At 47.5% G+C, this 20,751-nt stretch overlaps 1 protein-coding gene across 2 annotated transcripts in view; it reads right to left on the bottom strand.

Moving 5' to 3' along the window:
- Positions 1-6,716: 6,716 nt before the first annotated feature.
- The window catches only part of LOXL4 (lysyl oxidase like 4), a 216,687-nt gene continuing 202,652 nt past the window's right edge, over positions 6,717-20,751 (bottom strand). For both annotated transcript variants that reach the window (XM_077455712.1, XM_077455713.1), the window contains 2 exons: positions 17,405-17,516; positions 6,717-7,080 (listed from right to left, as the gene is read on the bottom strand). In XM_077455712.1, coding sequence (XP_077311838.1) covers positions 7,010-7,080; positions 17,405-17,516 — 183 coding nt within the window. In that variant the 3' untranslated portion in view covers positions 6,717-7,009. The remainder of the gene's footprint in view (positions 7,081-17,404; positions 17,517-20,751) is intronic.

Genomic DNA, 20,751 nt, shown 5'->3' with positions numbered 1-20,751 from the left:
ACTAGCTTTACCATCTTCTCATGTGCAACCCCTCAATTTCATTTCTGCTACAAATATAATTTGCATCTTTTGTTAGCTGTACAATGTTTGGGTCCAGAATGGGAGATATGTGTCCTCATTGTTTGGGTTGTGATCCCTCTAAAAGTGTGGAATACTCAGGGATTCTGACCCATGCATGGTGAGAGTTCTGAGGTGATCCGTTAAGAAAGTGGAATGTTAATTCGCAGTCTTCCAGGAATTGTTAGGTCCTAATATGGGTCCTGGAATTCGGAGACTCGGAGAGATATTGAGTGTGAAAGGGCCTCTAACCCTGACCACAGGTACTTTGGCCCTGACGGGGTTAACACACCTGTGAGAGAGGCTGAAAGGGGTGGGAAGCAACAAGCAGGTGTCCATGAGGTGTTGAGTGGAACAAGACACACATGTGAGAGGGCTGTGAGCTGTCTGTATACTGAGATGCTGCTGGGCTCTTGTGACTTTGCTGGACCCTTGGAGGAGGTGGGGACTTTAAACCCTGTTGAGGGGCAAGTGTATGCTGGTGGTGAGCCAAAGTTTTGTTTTTATGTACCAGGGTTATGGACTATTTTGTTTCATGCTGAAAGCAGTTGTTTTCATTTGCCTTATGGGACAGGAAATTAAGGGAAATCCCCCCCCCCCCCCCCAATGGGACACAGATGGCAATAAATAAATAAATGACAAGTTCTTTCCCTCCCTTACTCTTGCCTTTGGTTCTACTTTAAAAGTGATAAAATATTTTGCTGCCTAAGGGCTTGTTACCATTGATTTAGCTGCATCTTCCTGCACACTAATGCACATGTATGATGTGAACAATTGTGTTCTATGTGTCCTGTTCACATCAGTCATGTGTGGCTGGTGGGCATAAAAATGCAGCTCAGTGGCCATGGTGGGACCAAACCCTTAATTTGCACACTTTGTACCACAATGTACTGCACTTTTCTTAATCTGAAGAACCATCTAACTGATGAAGAAAGCTCTATTACAATAGTTTTATTTTTACATATAGTTTGGGCTTTTAGTTGAGTAAGGGAAGGGTCAGCCTACGGTGATGCCAAATAAACCAAATAACAGAAGATGGTCAACACGCCAGTAATGTATTCATCGCAACTTCCTGGAGATCCATGTCAGACAAACAAAAAAAGTGAAAGTTTCAGGGACACAGAGGTCTTCTTTGTCAAGGTGGCATTGATAGACGTGTGCACAGTACCAAACACACCCTCTGTATATCCCAGGTCCTCGGCCCATCAGCCATAATGGAGATTCCCATACACCAACCAAATACACCCTCTGTGTATACCGGGTCCTCTGCCCATCAGCCATAATGGAGATTCCCATACACCAAACAAATACACCCTCTGTGTATTCGGGGTCCTTGGCCCATTAGCCATGATACAGATGCCCATACACCCACCAAGCATGCCCTCTGTGTATCCTGGTCCTCGGCCCATCAACCATGATGCAGATGTCCATACACCAACCAAACCCTCCCTCTATGTATCCCGGGTGCTTGGCCCATCAGCTATAAGGCCGATTCCCATACACCAACCAAACACACCCTCTGTGTGTCCCATGTCCTTGGCCCATCAGCCATGATACAGATTCCCATACACCAACCAAACACACCATCTGTATATCCCGGGTCCTGTGCCCGTCTGCAGCATCTCTGCTCTCTCTTTCTCTTTTCACAGGAGACTGGCTCCTGCTGCTGTCAAACAAATTCAGGCAGGGCTGAGCTACACTGTGTGCGTTTATGGATGCACACAGCTTGGCTTGGAAGTGCACCGTATATTTGTCCCCCCATACTAAGTGACTTGCTCTGGGGGCACGTGCAAGAGAGGAGGAGTCAAGAGTGCCGGCTTGGGGGGGACCCCAGAAGAGGAAGTTTGGGCCACTCTTTGCAATACTTTTGTGCAGAGCAGGTAAATAAAAACCTCTTCATTTTAGGAAACAAAAAAATCCTTACAACCACTTTAATGATTGTACATAAATACATTGAGAATAACATTGAGCAGCCAAAAATATTCCCCTCCTGTTGTATAGCACTGTCACAGCGTCATGGGCACCGCCATGTTGGATCTCTGAGTGTTCTCTTTGCTATATAATAGGATCCCTGTAAAGTCACAGCCCCGGAGATGACCAGTCTGCTTCTCCAACAACCTCTGGGTACATTATACGAGATGTCAGGGAATTGTACCATCACAGATTGGAGGTTGAGTGCAGTGAGCAGGGCAACCTGACAGCAACTTCATTCCAAGTCCCTGTAAATTTTCACTTAGAATTACCCCACAGTGTCCTCACCGTAGGAATTGGAGAAAACGACATACTCTGTTTTCTACTTTATTGAATTCGGGAACGAAGGTAAAAAAAAATGCCTCAGTAACTTTCCATATCCCTCGTCCCCAAACACTTACCTGTGGTCCTTTGTCACTGCTGCTGGTTCCAGAACAATCCTTGCTGTTCCCCAAAAGTTACAGAGGAGAGACTCGAGGGTCCATGCTTCAAGTTGTACTCTAAACCTGGCTGTATCATAGAACATGGCCAAAAAATGGACTTCCCTTTTAAATGGATTCATTGCTCCACAGTGTCTGTAGCTACAGAGTTGAGTGGGGGGCTTATTTTAAAGCTTATTTATTGCTAGTTAAAAGAGATAGGGTTATTTTTTTTTTTTTTTTTTAAGATTCATACTTACCTAGGTGTATGCAGCATCGATCCAATGCTGCATCTGTCCTCCGGCGCCTCTACTTTGAGAACCGGGCGATCGAACACCGCTGATCTCTCTGTTCTCACACCTCCGTGAGCAGAGAGCTGCTGACTGTCAGTCACAGCTGTCTGCTCTGCCCCTTCTTTGCTCACTGGGGCATGAAGGGGGCTCTCAGCGGCCAGCTCCGACACTCAGCAGCTCGCTAAGAGACTGAGCCAGTTGTCCGTCCGGGGATCTTGCGTATCCTGACTCCGTGGTAGTGATGAAATGGAGCCTGGACTAACTTCTGTGACGTCAGCAGAGAGTGGACTTCAGCCTGCTCTCTGCTGAAAACTGGTCACAGGAGTGCAAGATGAACTACTCTGGGTTTGGTGAGATATCAGCTTTCTAAATAGACCTCTGATGTTTCACCTTTAAGACTCAGAAAGGAGATTGAGGGCATTCCTTTGAGTTTACTATGTTTCAGTTATGAATGGACAGAGTCAGTGATCAGTACGGACCACTGACTCTCCATTTAGAAAAGGAAGGGGCCAGCAAATGACACATTTATTGGCCCCTTTCCCACTCTCCATCCTCACAGATCCCTCGGAGGAACCGGGGGGGGGGGGGGGCAGAAGAACACACGGGGGCAGCAGAAAAAAGCTGGATATAGAGGAACCAATCTCTCCATTTTCCTCCTGCAGCTGCTGAAAGACAGCTTCTCCTCATCTCCCTCCTGCAGGCATTCAGCAGCTGCAGAAGGAAAATGCAGAGATCTGTTATATGCAGCTGCTCCACTTATCCAGGTGTACAGGGGGGCCGAACGGGTCCCCTGCAACATGGGGTCAGGTGATAATTGTGACCCCCGCTACCCCTGTAGGTACGCTCCTGGTTCAGGTGCTTGCTGCGCTTAGGGTTAACACATATTTAAACACATCAATTGTTTCCTCTGCCAAAACGCTGGCAGTGGGTTTTTGTTTCTACCTTTAAACGCTTATTCGTGCATGGGCACACAGGCTAACGTGGACCCCAAAAGCAGCAATTTTAACGCAAGGTGTGCATGAGGCATAAAAGATCAGAGTAAAAAACATATAGAAAAAGAACGGGGATGGGCTATTCAAAAACAAACCAAGCCATTTAAATACTGGACCCCGGTATCGGACCTGGATCACCTGCTGGTGGCACCATGGTTCCCAGAGTGGAAGGCTGTAGTTCTGTTGTCCATCACCAGGTGTCACCCAGCAGCCAGCAGATCTCAGCAATCAGATGCTGGCTGCTGGGAGGGCATTTAGTCACTGCTCTACCATTACACTTTTTTGCAGTATTTTGCTTGATTTTGCATGCTGACTTATCCTGAACCTAGATCCTGATCTTGCTTCTGCCCTGCATTCCGAACCCTGCTGCCTCCTACCTGCTTCCCCCGTTTCTGATCCCAGCCTGGGTTCCCCCTTCGCAGATGTTCTTCGCACCCCCAGTTTTTCTCTGCTTTGTTTGTGTTACCCATTTTGTATATACTGTATATAATTTATTTGTTAGTTAGGCATTTGATCATTTGGTTTGGGGTCACTTATATCTTCACGTTTGCTGTCTGCCGGTGTTGGATGGATGTCAATAAATCTTAATAGAACTTAAAGCGTTTGTATACCCGCACATGAAAAAGAAAAGGCAAAGGCATAATAAGCTCAGATCATTATGAAATACTTACCTTAGAATGAGTTCCCTGTATTGGAGCCCGGTCCACGCAGAGGGAGCTGACAATTGTTTCCTCTGCCAAAACACTAGCAGTGGGTTTTTGTTTCTACCTTTAAACGCTTATTTATGCATGGGCACACAGGCTAACATGGACCCCAAAAGCAGCAATTTTAACGCAAGGTGTGCATGAGGCTTAAAAGATCAGAGGAAAAAACATATAGAAAAAAAAACAGGGATAGGCTATTCAAAAACAAACCAAGCCATTTAAATACTGGACCCCGGTGTCGGACCTGGATCACCTGCTGGTGGCACCATGGTTCCCAGAGTGGAAGGCTGTAGTTCTGGTGTCCACCACCGGGTGTCACCCAGCAACCAGCAGATCTCAGCAATCGGATTCTGGCTGCTGGGAGGGTATTTAGTCCCTGCTCTACCACTACACTTTTTTGCAGTGTTTTTCCTGATTTTGCATGGTGACTTATCCTGAACCTAGATCCTGATCTTTCTTCTGCCCTGCATCCCGAACCCTGCTGCCTCCTACCTGCTTCCCCCCTGTTTCTGATCCCAGCCTGGGTTTCCCCTTCGCAGATGTTCTTCGCACCCCCAGGTTTTTCTCTGCTTTGTTTGTGTTACCCATTTTGTATATACTGTATATAATTTATTTGTTAGTTAGGCATTTGATCATTTGGTTTGGGTCACTTATATCTTCACGTTTTCTGTCTGCCGGTGTTGGATGGATGTCAATAAATCTTAATAGAACTTAAAGCGGTTGTATACCCGCACATGAAAAAGAAAACCCTGTAAGGCAAAGGCATAATAAGCTCAGATCATTATGAAATACTTACCTTAGAATGAGATCCCTGTATCGGAGACCGGTCCACGCCGAGGGAGCTGACATTTTGCCCCCTGCATTTCTTCCGGGTTTTGCGGATGACGTCAGCGGCTGCATGCAAAGTGAATATCGCCTAAACTGTAGAAGTTTAGGAGATATTCATTTTACCTTCAGGTAAGCCTTATTATAGGCTTACTTGTAGGTAAAAATTCAAAATAAGGGTATACAACCACTTTAAAGCATATATAGTCTGGTCCCAGTTTCCTGAGTGTAGCCGCACAGATCTGGCCATCCCTGCTGCTGATTCCTAACACCCAGTCTACACAACAGTTGTGCTTTGCTGACCCGAGGCAGCACCTAGGTAAGGTCTCCTCCTGTCTGCTATACAATAGGTGCCACAGGAGCACAGGCTGAGAGGAGAGTAAAAGGGTACACACCGCTCCAAGCTATTGTAAGGTCTCAAACACTGCTGTGAGAAATCAGGGGCCTGACTAGGTCCGCGACCAAAGAATCCATACCATAAGAAGAAGAAAGGTGGCACATCCGAATGAAGAATTGAATGCTTGACTGCTGAGGGGCAATGGGCTTAGGTCCCAATTAATGTAACACAAGGGATCAAATCCCCCACCACCCTTGCCCTTTACCCCATTAAATAAGACACTTACAACCATTAGCTTGGAAAGGGCAAGGCCACAGTTTATTTAACCAGTTAGCCATTATTTAACCAGTGCCGGTCACAGTCGTACTGTGAGCATTTAACCAAAAGAGGGAAGTAAGGGCCTGTCCTTACCATAAGTGCTGGACAGACAGCCTACTGCCAATTTTCCATCAAGTGCATAGCCCATTACAGCAACTTTAAATGCTGGCAAGGTCAAGAAAACCGCAGCAAGCTTTGACATACCATAACATAGGAAAAAGGGGGTGGGAAGCTCTTCTAACCGACTCTTCCGAAAGACCCAGAATTCCCTGGGGCACACGTTTCCGGCGCTCAAGCCACCCATCCCACATGTCCCAACCAATCGTTTCCCCTTGTCATGCAGCTAGCCATGCCCCCATCAGTCAAGGCTCTCTTTTCATAGGGCTCAAGAGGCCTTCATTATACGACAGTGGTCATCAACCCTGTCCTCAGGGCCTACTAACAGGACAGGTTTGCAAGATAACTGAAATCCATCACAGGTGATATCCTTTGCTGATCAGTGATTGCAGTATTCTAGTCTGCATCTCCCCCCAAGGTAATACATAAACCCTGGCCTGTTAGTGGGCCCTGAGGACAAGGTTGATGACCACTGTTATACAAGGTCCATAAGTTTAAAAAGCATGACACACAACTGGTACCGGTGCTCAGCTGCTAAGCACTTGTTCATGTTTTTTAAACCTACGGACCTCCAATAAAGCATTCGATTCTTCATTCGGATGTGCCGCCATTCTTCTTCTGTGTGCAGGCTGAGCACCGTCTTGTAAATCCAGTAATAACAGAACAATATGAGACAGCACAGATGACATTGTGAAAACTTTTCTTATTCACTTAATTATATTTGGAAATATCACTTTCAGAGCAGATTTCCCAATCAAATGTCCAATCCTGTGTGTGTGTGGGTGGTTTTCTCCTCCTTTAGAAGAGCTGCCATGTAAACAAAGTCAGTTTATATTCCATGTGTTGGCTGAAGACCTGAGATTGATGCATATTCCAGTTGTTGACTTGTTTGAACCTCATCTGAACCTGGGATGGATTCCGGAGCAGTATCTGGCATGAATAAGTCCATGAGACGTCCCGGCAGCACCGGGGGGGGCTACACCAGGTTGTTGGAAAGTCTTTGCTGATTCTCAAACTCTTCCTCCAGATCTGCGCTGTATGCGTCACCTGGGGAGAGACAGAGACCGGCTTAGATGGAGAGACCTTCACTTGGGTGATGATGTCACATTGTAACAGTATGATACAACTGATATATTGATATGATGCATTATTACTATTATATGAGACACTTATCATTAATTAAAGCAAAGCTAAACTGCATCTGAGCACCACAAACTGAAAACACAATTTAGTTTCTTGACACTATTTAATACTATGATAAAGGAGGCCACACGTCAGAAACGCGTCGTCACAGCAACTTTTACAAGCATTCTCTTTCCCTTACTCTCCCCCGTATTGTGGGCTTTCCACATTGGAGCGCGGCGCCGGCTGGTCCGTGTGTATGCGCAGTAGATTGTGTACACCACAGTCTGGGAGCCGTCAGTTGGCCGTATCTTGCAGAAACGATCCAGGAGAGGTGGATGAGGCGATGTACATGCTCTTTTTCTAATCACCTAATGTAAGTGTATTGATTTAGAGTCTTTATTCGCAAAGCGTAATAAACAGTATCACATTAGGGCGGACATGTTCGCTCTTTTTCCCTTTCTTCTGTAGCACTGACCCCCAAAGGAGCTGCTGGTTTTATTTGGGCTTACCGTTACCTCCTTGTTTGCTTCTCCGTCTAGAGGTTCCCGTGGTAGATGGCCCAAAAAATTTGGAAACTGACACTGAATCTTCTTTTGGGTTATTTATTTAGAACAGAAACAGAGTCTTTCAATAAAGGGTAGAGGGTTAGTGCCGGTTCACACAGGGGCGACTCAGATCCAACTTCAAGTTGCCCCAAGTCACCTCAGGTCGCACAACATGTAGAAATCAATGTAAGTGAATGAGAGCCGTCTTAATGCACACTACTGAAGTTGCTCCGACTTCAGAAAAGGTTCCTGTACTACTTCAATCCGACTTGTAGGCGACTGGTACCCATTGATTTCAATGGAGGTCGCCTCCAAGTCGGATCTCCGTCTATATGGAGGCGACTCTCAGAGAATTATCAGCTCTCAAAAGGAGTTCCCCCCCCCCCCCCCCGAGAGCTCATTCTCTGATTGGCCACGGCAAGTCGCCTGGCCTGGGGCGACTTAAATTAGTGTTGTAAGTCGTGTCCAAGTCGTGTCCAAGTCGTGTCCAAGTCGTGTCCAAGTCGCGTCCAAGTCGCGTCCAAGTCGCGTCCAAGTTGCCTCCAAAAATCGTGTTGCCCCTGAGGAGGGAGTTCAGGTACTTGGATTGCAAAAATGGAAGTCTTTAGAGAAAAATCCAGAGAATAGCAACCATTTCACAACTGGATTTAACAACCCCCAGGATAGACCTCCTCTCACTAGACCTAGCAGCCGGTGGGATGCTCAGTAAAGTCTCTGCCACAGACTTGTGATGTACACTTGAGTGTTACTGAGGGACGTAGATAAATTTATAGAGCTAACATACGGTACCAGGTTCTCTCAGCAGATCCGGCGATACCGTATGAGTGTTGATCCACTCTGCGTCCTTCAACTAAGCCTCCAGGCTCCTTCAGAGAAGCCAGCCTTGCGCACAGCCTTCTCCTGAAGAGTCCTCCCCTGGGGTTCTTCAGTTGCTGGGCCTCTCCCTTCAGATGAGATGGCACCGGACCACCCTTGGATCAGTGGACCCCGAAACTTCACCCGGGCCTGTCCCTTCAGTTGCGTCGCCTTGGGCCAGCCCGCCCCGAGACTCGGGATGCATGGTTCTGCACCCCAGGCCAGGAGGGCCACGGGGCTGGGTCAGGAGGACCACCAGAACCGAACAGACAGAAAATAAGGATCGAACCTCCACGTGGCGTCGGTACCTTAAATACCACCTCCCAGAATGCACAGTAGGAAAACACTCCCACTGGGCTGGTTTCCGAGAGAATAACGGCATTCAATGCACCCAGCTAAACAGTCACAGCAACACCTGCAGTCAAGGAGAACCCAGTGCAACCCAGCTGGACTGGTACTGAAACCAGAAATTTAGAGAAATAGCCCCAAAACCCAACTATGGTTTCAGGCAAATTAACTTTAGAGAAAACCATAGCGCCTGCTCGTCAGGAGCCACTTCTGTTTGTCACCATCAGGCTCTGCCCAATGAAGCATCGCTGGTTGGTAAGAGGCTGTCAGCTGCGAAGCCAACAGCATCCTTACAGTGGAGGTAAACTCCACTTTTGAACTTGCACCAACAGGTAAGCCTATAACAAGGCAGGGCTTTTTTTTCAGCGGGAAGGCTGGGGAATGCAGTTTAGACTGCTCCAGAACTGAATGTATTTAATGGTAAGAGGTGCTGGGGTGTGCTGGATGGTCTACTGACTGGGGAATCTATTGTTGCTGGAGGGGATCTATTTTTGCGATTGAAGGGGGTCTATTGTTGCTGGGGAATTCTTCTGTTGCTCATGGGGGATCTATTGTTGCTGGGGTGGGTCTTATGTAGCTGCAAAGGATGAACTCTTGAGGGAAGGGTCTTTGTTGCTGGCTGCTGGAGGTTCTATTGATGCTGGCTACTGGGGAATCTATTGTTGTTGGAGGGGATCTATTTTGTAAGGGGGTTTATAGTTGCTGGAGGGGTCAATTGTTGCTGGGGGATGAGTCTTATGTTGCAGGGGGGTCAGTTGTTCCTGAGAGGAATCTACTGTTGAGGGAGGGGGTATAATGTTGCTGGAGGGTCTATTGATGCTGGCTGTTAGGAGTCGATTGTTGCTCGGGTGGATCTATTGTTGCTGGGTTTGTCCACTGTTCCTATTTTACTGCCTTTCTTGTTATCATTAACAAATTTTACACAAAATACACCACAAAATGACACTTGGTCCTGTATTCTCTAAAAGAGTTGGTACTGGGAGGTGGGTAAGGGGTGGAACCAAGGAACGGTGCTCGGAGGTAGGTAGGTGGGTAAGTGGCGGAGTCAAGGGGTGACTCGGAAGGGAGGTGTTCCTGCACTTACTCTCTGAGGAAAAAAAAAAAATCCCTGCCTGTAGGTACACTGAATGTCTCCTAAACTTACACAGTTTAGGAGATATTCACAAGCTGTGCTGCCGGTGACATCACCGGCCAATGCGTTCTAAAGGGACGGCATACCCATGCTGTACCTTAAGAGCTGAGGGCTCCCGCATGCAGTGACGTCACCAAGTCCCCAACCATTCATACAGCTGGAGCCCGCAAATCCGGAAGGAAGACTGGGTGAAGATGGCAGCGTCGGGGATCCGCTTTACAGGTAAGTCTGTCATAATGTGCTAGTACATTATGACTTAACCCTGCAGGGGGGCCCACTTAATTTTTATTTTAATGGCGCTTTACTACCACTTTAACCACTTCCCAACCGGGCGCACGCCGATGTACGTCGGCAGAATGGCATGGACAGGCAAATGGGCGTACCTGTACATCCCTTTAAACTTACCGCTGTGCCATTGCTTGCGTGCCGCCGCCGGCACGCTTGCGCCCCGGTTGGGGCCACCGTGAGTCAGATTGCGGGTCCTGCGGACTCGATCGCCGTGGGGATACCTGCGGTCGTCTCACGGGGAGGAAGAACGGGGAGATGCTAATGTAAACAAGCATCTCCCCGTTCTGCCTAGTTACAGTGTCACTGATCTCTGCTCCCTGTGATCAGGAGCAGAGATCAGTGACGTGTAACACACAGCAACGCCCCCCCCCCCATACAGTTAAATACACTCCCCAGGACACACTTAAGCCCTACACTGCCACCTAGTGGTTAACCCCTCCGCTGCCAGTGTCATTTACACAGGAATCGGTGCATTTGCATAGCACTGATTGCTGTATAAATGCCAATGGTCCCAAAAATGTGTCAAAAATATCCAACGCGTCCGCCATAATGTCGCAGTCATGATAAAAATCGCTTATCGCTGCCATTACTAGTAAAAAAAAAAAGGTTAATAAAAATGCCATAAAACTATCCCCTATTTTGTGAATGCTATAACTTTTGCGCAAACCAATCAATAATCACTTATTGCAATTTTTTTTTTACCAAAAATATGTAGAAGAATATATATAGGCCTAAACTGAGGAAAATATATTATATATATTATATATTTTTGGGGTATATTTATTATAGCAAAATGTAAAAAGTATTGAATTTTTTTCAAAATTGTCGCTCTTTTTTTATTTATAGCGCAAAAAAAAAAAAAACTGCAGAGGTGATCAAATACCATCAAAAGAAAGCTCTATTTGTGGGGGGGGGAAGGACGTTGATTTTGTTTGGGAGCCACGTCGCACGACCGCGCAATTGTCAGTTAAAGCGACGCAGTGTCCGAATCGCAGAAAGTGCTCTGGTCTTTGGCCAGCCAAATGGTCCGGGGCTTAAAGAGGGATTCCACCAAAAAAAAAAAATATTAAAAGCCAGCAGCTATAAATACTACAGCTGCTGACTTTTAATAAATGGACACTCACCTGTCCCGGGTTCCAGCGATGCCGGCAGCCGAGGCCGATCGACCACTCTGCCCTCGGCTGCTGCCGCACACCATTCTATGTGAGGGAATCAGGAAGTGAAGCGAATCGGCTTCACTTCACCGGTTCCCTACTGCGCATGCGCGAGTCGCGCAGCGCAATAGGAATTCTCTGCGCTGTCACTGGGACCCGTGTGTGTCCCAACAGACAGCGCGGCGGGGCAGGGAATGGCGTAGACTCCCACGGGAGTCTATGCCCGGAAGTGGGTGTAAATATCTGTCTTTGACAGGTATCTCCACCCCTCTCCCCCCTGAAAGGTGCCAATTGTGACACCGGAGGGGGGGAGGGATCCGATCAGCGGAGGTTCCACTTTAGGGTGGAACCCTGCTTTAAGTGGTTAACAACCAGTGACAGGCAGTGGTAACGACGATGCTGTCCCGCTACTCTGCGTACAGAGACAGGCACTCTGCCTATCTCTGTACTCCGCCTTACACTTGGTCTTAATTACCTCCAGTTTTGTTATCTATGAACTGGAGTTCATTTTGTTTCTTAAATTTTGCGCATTAATAGCAGCATTTAAAAAAAAAAAATGTCACTATTGGGAACTAACTGAATCTGCCACGTGTGTCGGTAACATTACCAAATCTGCCACAGGCCACTTTAAAGGACCATAGCCCCCATAAAGCCGTTGGTAGTGCTTCATTGAACTCCTCGGATTGTTGGTGCCCCTTGTTCTGAGAGCAGACGCGATCAGCTAAGACCCGGCTGGTATCGCTTCTTATAACAGCAATTTATCAGCAAAGGGGGGATGGCAGCGCATTACCATCCAACAAACAAAAGACGGAAGGCGGCATTGATGATCTGCCACTAAGAGTGTCGCTGTGATGTTAATGTGCCAACAAGTGATTACAGGGAACTCGCCATGAAAGAAATACTTCAGCTGTCACTGTAAAGCGTCTGGGGTTGGAAAAACTTTCCCAGTCTATGTACAGCCTATAATTTTCACAAGGGTCGGTACGCGAGTGAATGTCACATTTAAAGTTGACTTCAGTTTTATACTGAATAATCCAAATTTAAAGCTGAATACGTATTTTTAAGCTGTTTTACCAGCCAAAGGATTTGTATTTTTGTCTGAGATGTATGCAGGTCTGGAGAGGAGACCGGATTTCTCTCTGCTGCATTTCATTAACACTTACAGGTTTGTCCCTCCCCCCCCCCCCCCCCCAGCCTGTGATTGGACAGTGAGAAGAGAAGCAGCAGACTGATGAGCTCATCTCTCTGTTACTCTGCTTTCTACTCCTATCGGCATTATTAGCACATGAGTGCTGCAACACAACTGATTGGCTTCTTGTGCTGCTTTGCTTCTCCCATTCTGAGCTCTGCTGTTTAGAGGGATTGCGCGAGGCCGATACCAGGTCACATTCAGGTACTTACACTTTTTGCATTTAAAACAACATACATTTAAACCACTAAGTATTAGAACGAGGCCCTCGCGCTGTTGATGTTAAAGCGGGAGTTCCGCCGTTTTTTCTTTTTTTAAAGCCAGCAGCTACAAATACTGCAGCTGCTGACTTTTAAAATAAGGACACTTACCCGCCCAGCGCGCCCGCGATGTCGTCACCCGAAGCCGATCTCTCGATCGTCTCTCGGGTGCTGCCGCCGCCATCTTGGGTATGGGAATCAGGAAGTGGAGCCTTGCGGCTTCATTTTCCAGTTCCCTACTGCGCAATGCGCGAGTCGCGCTGCGCAATAAGGATGGTCCCCACCGTCTCTGGGATCAGTGTGTTTCCCAGCAGACAGCGGGGGGACCTTCGGAAAGGGGCGTAGATTCTGCGGAAAGGGGTGTAGATTCTGAGGATATCTATGCCGGAAGTGGGTCCAGATACCTGTACTGTACAGGTACCTGCACCCCCCTTCCCCCTGAAAGGTGCCAATTGTGGCGCCGGAGGGAGGGAGGGTTCCAATGAATGGAAGCTCCACTTTAGGGTGGAGCTCCGCTTTAACCACCGCAAAGGGAAATCCACAGACTGGCTTTAGCTCAATCTCTTTCCTGTGAGACACACCCCTCTAATGCATTTCACCCAAAAGGGCTAAAGCTGGCCATACACCTATAGATTATCTGCAGATTTTCTATGGTTAGATGGAAAAAGTGCAACAGATTTCTCCATGTTCGCTAAACTGTGTGGATGGAGGAATCTCCCACTTTTTCCATCTAACCATAGAAAATCTGCAGATAATCTATAGGTGTATGGCCAGCTTTAGTCATAGACCTCTACCACTAAGCCCTTTCAGGTGAATCTCGTTAAAGGGTTGTGTCTCCTGGGGGGGAAGATTGAGCTGAAGCCAGTCTGTGGATTTCCCTTATGGTGGTTCCAGTGCCACACCACAGTCCCTGTTGGTAAGAAGCTCCATTCCAGGCTGGTTGGCCAACAGTTGAAGGATCCTCCTTCTGCCCCCCCCCCCCCCCCTGTGACTACTGATCTTGTCATCAGGTCTCTGACACAAAGACAGATGATGCATCATTCTCAGGGGCCCCTTACAACTGGACTTTCCGGCAACGTTCATATGAAGATATGAAGATATCGCTATTAATATATATATACCCTGGTATATGTGCACCTTTCCACCAGGACTCCTTTCCAGTTCTTTGCTGTTAATATCTGTTTTTATATTGGATGTAGTTAATAATCTCTTTTTATATAAAGCTTGCATTATTTCTATACGGGCGTGCATCTATATGCTCATGATTAATGTTATATGCTGGCTGCAGTAATTTCTCTGCTCCCAATGACTTTGATTAGATTTCTGAGGAAGGTAAACCCCTCTGTTCACAGAAGCCCTGTCCTGAATGGGAGGCCTTGTCCTGGGTGGAAGGTTCTGTCCTGGGTGGAAGCCTTGTCTTGGGTGGAGGCCCTGTCCTGGATGGAGGACCTGTCCTGGGTGGAGGGCCCTGTCCTGGGTGGAGGGCCCTGTCCTGGGTGGAGGACCCTGTCCTGGGTGGGAGGTTCTGTCCTGGGTGGAAGCCTCGTCTTGGGTGGAGGCCCTGTCCTGGGTGGGAGGCCCTGTCGTGGGTGGAGGGCCCTGTCCTGGGTGGGAGGCCCTGTCGTGGGTGGAGGGCCCTGTCCTGGATGGGAGGACCTGTCGTGGGTGGAGGGCCCTGTCCTGGATGGGAGGACCTGTGCTGGATGGGAGGACCTGTCCTGGGTGAAAGGTTCTATCTTGGGTGGGAGGTTCTGTCCTGGATGGAAGCCTTGTCTTGGGTGGAGGTCCTGTCCTGGATGGAAGGCCCTGTCCTGGATGGAAGGCCTTGTCCTGGATGGGAGGCCCTGTCCTGGATGGGAAGCCCTGTCCTAGATGAAGGCACTGTCCTGGGTGCGTGGCAATGTCCTAGGTGGAGGCACTGTCCTGGGTGCGTGGCAATATCCTAGGTGGAGGCACTGTCCTGGATGGGAGGCCCTGTCCTGGGTGATTTATTATCAATACCACTCTTTCACTTAGCTATGGTTCTGGTTCTCCTATTTACCTATAGGTTTTGCACAATATCCTGTTTGAGGAGTGACATTTCTCATACCCCCAAAAAGAGGGCTACAGATGAAGAAAGGTTGTAAATGGGTATCTAAGTATCAGAATTGATGCAGAGTATACAACATTTTGGAAAAATCAGCTTACACATGTAGCACCCTCTTAGATAGGTTGCTAATATGCTATCCTGCTAGGATGTCAGGCAAATTGAGTTATTTTTGGCTCCTCTGTTTTATAGCTGGAGCAGCTATTTATTTCTTTGAGCTGTTCTAGATCTCACAGGTTGCAGGCTTGATTACTTCCCCCTACCTTCTGGAAGTTTCTAGAACATAGGGCTGGGAGAGGCAAATGAGCAGCTTGAATATTTATTGTGCTGTAGCCAATCCCAGAGGAGGTGTGCCCTGTAGGTTTCTGGGGAGAACATAAACATTTTGGGGTCTGGGGCAGCCAGATTGTATCCTGGGGGGGGGTTCCACCACCACCATAGGGGCTGCTGCCCCTTTGAGGCAGTTCTGCTGGAGCTTGCTGAATGATCATCGAAGTCCCAGCTATGGTAGAGCTGGAGGGCCTATTCTTCAGCATCTTGGAGCTAGATAAGGGATTTCACCTAAGAGAGCTCACTGAAGAGTGCTCGGTAGAAGATGAAAGCTGCGTGGCTGTCCTGTGGCATTGTATTCACCCTCCCTCACTGAAGAGTGTCCAGTGGAAACTAGGAGTGAACAGCTTTCCTGCAGCCAAAGAGAGAGCCTGGAGAAAGATATGATCAATGCAGCTATCCTGTGACATTGTAAGTAGTGACCTGGGCTTCAAGATCCTGGTGACTGCATGCTGTTTTGTCTTTGGGGCAATAAGTACCAGTGGTAGTTCTCACTTAGAGGGCTCTTACAAGGTCTCAGCTCTGGCCACCCCCCCTCTGTCCCTGGCAAAAAAGACTGTCCAGAGAAGCCTAGAGTAATGAAGTGTGTCCTTCTGTTACTACTTAGTGTTCTTGGAGTATCCCATACAACCCCAATCCCTCTCCTGTTACCAGTTCTACAAGCAATACATCTTAAAAAGACATCCCCAGAGCAGGGGTCTCCGAACTTTCTAAACAAGGGGCCAATTTACTGTCCTTCAAACTTTAGGGCAGCCGGACTGTGGCCAGTGGGAGAAGAAAATGTCCTGCCGTCAGGGAGAGTAATGGTGCCCCATCATTGGTGTCAATGGGAGGAATAGTGTCCCATTGTTGGTGTTAGTGGGAGGAATAATGCCCCATCGTTGGTGTTGGTGGGAGGAATAATGCCCCAACATTGATGTCAGTGGGAGGAATAGTGCCACATCATTAGTGTCAGTGGAAGGAATAGTGCCCCATCGTTGGTGTCAGTGGAAGGAATAGTGCCCCATCGTTGGTGTCAGTGAGAGGAATAGTGCTCCATCACTGGTGTCAGTGGGAGGAATAGTGCCCAATCGTTCATGTCAGTGGGAGGAATAGTACCACATCATTGGCATCAGTGGGAGGAATAGTGCCCCATCATTGGTATCAGTGGGAGGAATAGTGTCCCATTGTTGGTGTCAATGGGAGGAATAGGGCCGTATTATTGGTATCGGTGGAGGAAATAGTGCCCCATCATTGGTATCAGTGGGAGGAATAGTGTCCCATTTTTGGTATCAGTGGGAGAAATAGTGTCCCATTGTTTTTTGTCAGTGGAAGGAATAGTGCCTTATTATTGGTATCGGTGGGAGGAATGGTGCCCCATCATTGGTATCAATGGGAAGAATAGTGTGCCATAGTTGGTATCAGTGGGAGGAATGGTGCCCCATCATTGGTATCAATGGGAAGAATAGTGTGCCATAGTTGGTATCAGTGGGAGGAATGGTGCCCCATCATTGGCATCAGTGGGAGGAATAGTGTCCCATTTTTGGTATCAGTGGGAGGAATGGTGCCCCATCATTGGTATCAATGGGAAGAATAGTGTGCCATAGTTAGTGTCAGTGGGAGGAATAGTACTCCATCATTGGCATCAATAGTGTCCCATTTTTGGTATCAGTGGGAGGAATAGTGTCCCATCATTGGTATCAGTGAGAGGAATAGTGTCCCATCATTGGTATCATTGGGAAGAATAGTGTGCCATAGTTGGTGTCAGTGAGAGGTCCAGTGCCCCATTGTTGGTGTCAGTGGCAGGAACTATGCTCCACTATTTCTGACAGATGGGGGATAATACCCCAAGGACCAGATAAAAACAAGCAAAGGACCGGAGTTTGGAGACCACTGCCCTAGACTGTTTATTGGAGCTAGAGGGAATGGACTGTTACTTGGGTGACTGGTGCTCTGTACTGTTTGGGAAAGAACCAACTTAATTCAGCCGGCTCTTGTGGGGGTAGCCACCGCACACATTAAATCACATCCATGTAAGATTTCTCTTCCAATCTCACTCTTGGCTATAAGACGTCCTCACCTGTGTGACAGCCGTGCATCCAGATCTTCTTCCCGTCATACTTACACCGACACCTCATCACGTTGTTCCTGAAATCCGATTCTGCCACTTCAAATTTTGGGTTGAGAATGACCTACATGTATATATATTTTAAGGAATAGATAGGAGAAATACATCATTCATTTTACAACTTCTGAAAGCTGCCAGAAGATAAAATTCCAAAAGTCTAATAGACTCTATAGAGCTTTCATTCACACAATCTGCTGGATGCACCGAATGAGCTAATAAGACTGTAAACCTTCGACCCAAGGTCAGCGTGTACAGCATTCTGCTAATGTGCCAGTGATATATCAAACAGCCGCACCATGAATTGTATCTTTACCCCGGTGACATTGTAGGTAATGACTATAGATTTATGAAGAGTTATGTGCTGCTGGGGACACAGCCGGTAAAATAAGGTTTTGGTCATATTTATTTGATTTAACTTGCAAACTAACAGAAAAAAAAACCGCTACATCGTCATAAAATTGGATGATTTATTGGTATATTGGGAAATAGGTAAAATGTTGGATCTGGACTCCGAGTCCAGCTGTGCAGAATAGATTTTACCAAATGTATCTTATATATTAATACTTTACTGTATTCTCTCTTTTTTTTATAAGTTATTGCAAAGGTCTCCTGATTGTCCTCCATCACAATTGTCTTTTTTTCTTTTTTTTTTAAGTCAAGTTTGTAAAGCGGACCGCGTTTCTGCTGAAAAAGCTTGGACTGTGGTCTGATATTTGTGCATACACTATAGTGTCACAGGTATTGGGACACCTGCTTTTATACGCACATGAACTTTAATGGCATCCAAGTCTTAGTTCGTAGGGTTCAATATTGAGTTGGCTCCGCCCTTTGCAGCTATAACAGCTTCAACTCTTCTAGGAAGGCCGCCCACAAGGTTTAGGAGTGTGTCTATGGGAATGTTTGACCATTCTTCCAGAAGAGCAGGCGTTCTATCGGGTTGAGGTTAGGACTCTTCTGGGAAGGCTACCCACAAGGTTTAGGAGTGTGTCTATGGCAATGTTTGACCATTCTTCCAGAAGAGCAGGCGTTCTATCGGGTTGAGGTCAGGACTCTTCTGGGAGGGCTGCCCACAAGGTTTAGGAGTGTGTCTATGGGAATGTTTGACCATTCTTCCAGAAGAGCAGGGGTTTCCTTCAGGTTGAGGTCAGGACTCTTCTGGGAAGGCTGCCCACAAAGTTTAGGAGTGTATCTATGGGAATGTTTGACCATTCTTCCAGAAGCTCATTTGTTAGGTCAGGCACTGATGTAGACGAGAAGGCCTGGCTCACAGTCTCCACTCTAATTGATCCCAAAGGTGTTCTACTGGGTTGAGGTCAGGACTCTTCTGGGAAGGCTGCCCACAAGGTTTAGGAGTGTGTCTATGGGAATGTTTGACCATTCTTCCAAAAGAGCAGGTGTTCTATCAGGTTGAGGTCAGGACTCTTTTGGGAGGGCTGCCCACAAGGTTTAGGAGTGTGTCTATGGGAATGTTTGTCTATTCTTCCAGAAGAGCAGGTGTTCCATCGGGTTGAGGTCAGGACTTTTCTGGGAAGGCTGCCCACAAGGTTTAGGAGTGTGTCTATGGGAATGTTTGACCATTCTTCCAGAAGAGCAGGCGTTCTATCGGGTTGAGGTTAGGACTCTTCTCGGAAGGCTGCCCACAAGGTTTAGGAGTGTGTCTATGGGAATGTTTAATGGCATCCAAGTCTTAGTTCGTAGGGTTCAATATTGAGTTGGCTCCGCCCTTTGCAGCTATAACAGCTTCAACTCTTCTAGGAAGGCCGCCCACAAGGTTTAGGAGTGTGTCTATGGGAATGTTTGACCATTCTTCCAGAAGAGCAGGCGTTCTATCGGGTTGAGGTTAGGACTCTTCTGGGAAGGCTACCCACAAGGTTTAGGAGTGTGTCTATGGCAATGTTTGACCATTCTTCCAGAAGAGCAGGCGTTCTATCGGGTTGAGGTCAGGACTCTTCTGGGAGGGCTGCCCACAAGGTTTAGGAGTGTGTCTATGGGAATGTTTGACCATTCTTCCAGAAGAGCAGGGGTTTCCTTCAGGTTGAGGTCAGGACTCTTCTGGGAAGGCTGCCCACAAAGTTTAGGAGTGTATCTATGGGAATGTTTGACCATTCTTCCAGAAGCTCATTTGTTAGGTCAGGCACTGATATAGACGAGAAGGCCTGGCTCACAGTCTCCACTCTAATTGATCCCAAAGGTGTTCTACTGGGTTGAGGTCAGGACTCTTCTGGGAAGGCTGCCCACAAGGTTTAGGAGTGTGTCTATGGGAATGTTTGACCATTCTTCCAAAAGAGCAGGTGTTCTATCAGGTTGAGGTCAGGACTCTTTTGGGAGGGCTGCCCACAAGGTTTAGGAGTGTGTCTATGGGAATGTTTGTCTATTCTTCCAGAAGAGCAGGTGTTCCATCGGGTTGAGGTCAGGACTTTTCTGGGAAGGCTGCCCACAAGGTTTAGGAGTGTGTCTATGGGAATGTTTGACCATTCTTCCAGAAGAGCAGGCGTTCTATCGGGTTGAGGTTAGGACTCTTCTCGGAAGGCTGCCCACAAGGTTTAGGAGTGTGTCTATGGGAATGTTTGACCATTCTTCCAGAAGAGCAGGTGTTCCATCGGGTTGAGGTCAGGACTTTTCTGGGAAGGCTGCCCACAAGGTTTAGGAGTGTGTCTATGGGAATGTTTGACCATTCTTCCAGAAGAGCGGGTGTTCCATCGGGTTGAGGTCAGGACTCTTCTGGGAAGGCTGCCCACAAGGTTTAGGAGATGTGTCTATGGGAATGTGTAACCATTCTTCCAGAAGAGCATTTGTTAGGTCAGGCACTGATGTAGACGAGAAGGCCTGGCTCACAGTCTCCACTCTAATTGATCCCAAAGGTGTTCTACTGGGTTGAGGTCAGGACTCTTCTGGGAAGGCTGCCTACAAGGTTTAGGAGTGTGTCTATGGGAATGTTTGACCATTCTTCCAGAAGAGCAGGTGTTCTATCAGGTGGAGGTCAGGACTCTTTTGGGAAGGCTGCCCACAAGGTTTAGGAGTGTGTTTATGCGAATGTTTGTCCATTCTTCCAGAAGAGCAGGTGTTCCATCGGGTTGAGGTCAGGACTCTTTTGGGAAGGCTGCTCACAAGGTTTAGGAGTGTGTCTATGAGAAAGTTTGACCATTCTCCCAGAAGAGCAGGTGTTCTATCGGGTTGAGGTCAGGACTCTGTGCAGGCCAGTCAAGTTCCTCTACCCCAAACTCACTCATCCATATCTTTATGGACTTTACTTGGTGCACTAGTTCAAATAATTGTTGGAGGGGGGAATATGGTGTGGG

Source organism: Lithobates pipiens, unplaced genomic scaffold (genome assembly GCF_037356315.1).
Source record: "Lithobates pipiens isolate NorthernLeopardFrog02 unplaced genomic scaffold, aLitPip1_a1.2 Scaffold_25, whole genome shotgun sequence".
Taxonomy (NCBI): domain Eukaryota; kingdom Metazoa; phylum Chordata; class Amphibia; order Anura; family Ranidae; genus Lithobates; species Lithobates pipiens.
Note: the sequence above shows the minus strand (reverse complement) of the source record. Positions and strands in the feature narration are given on the sequence as shown.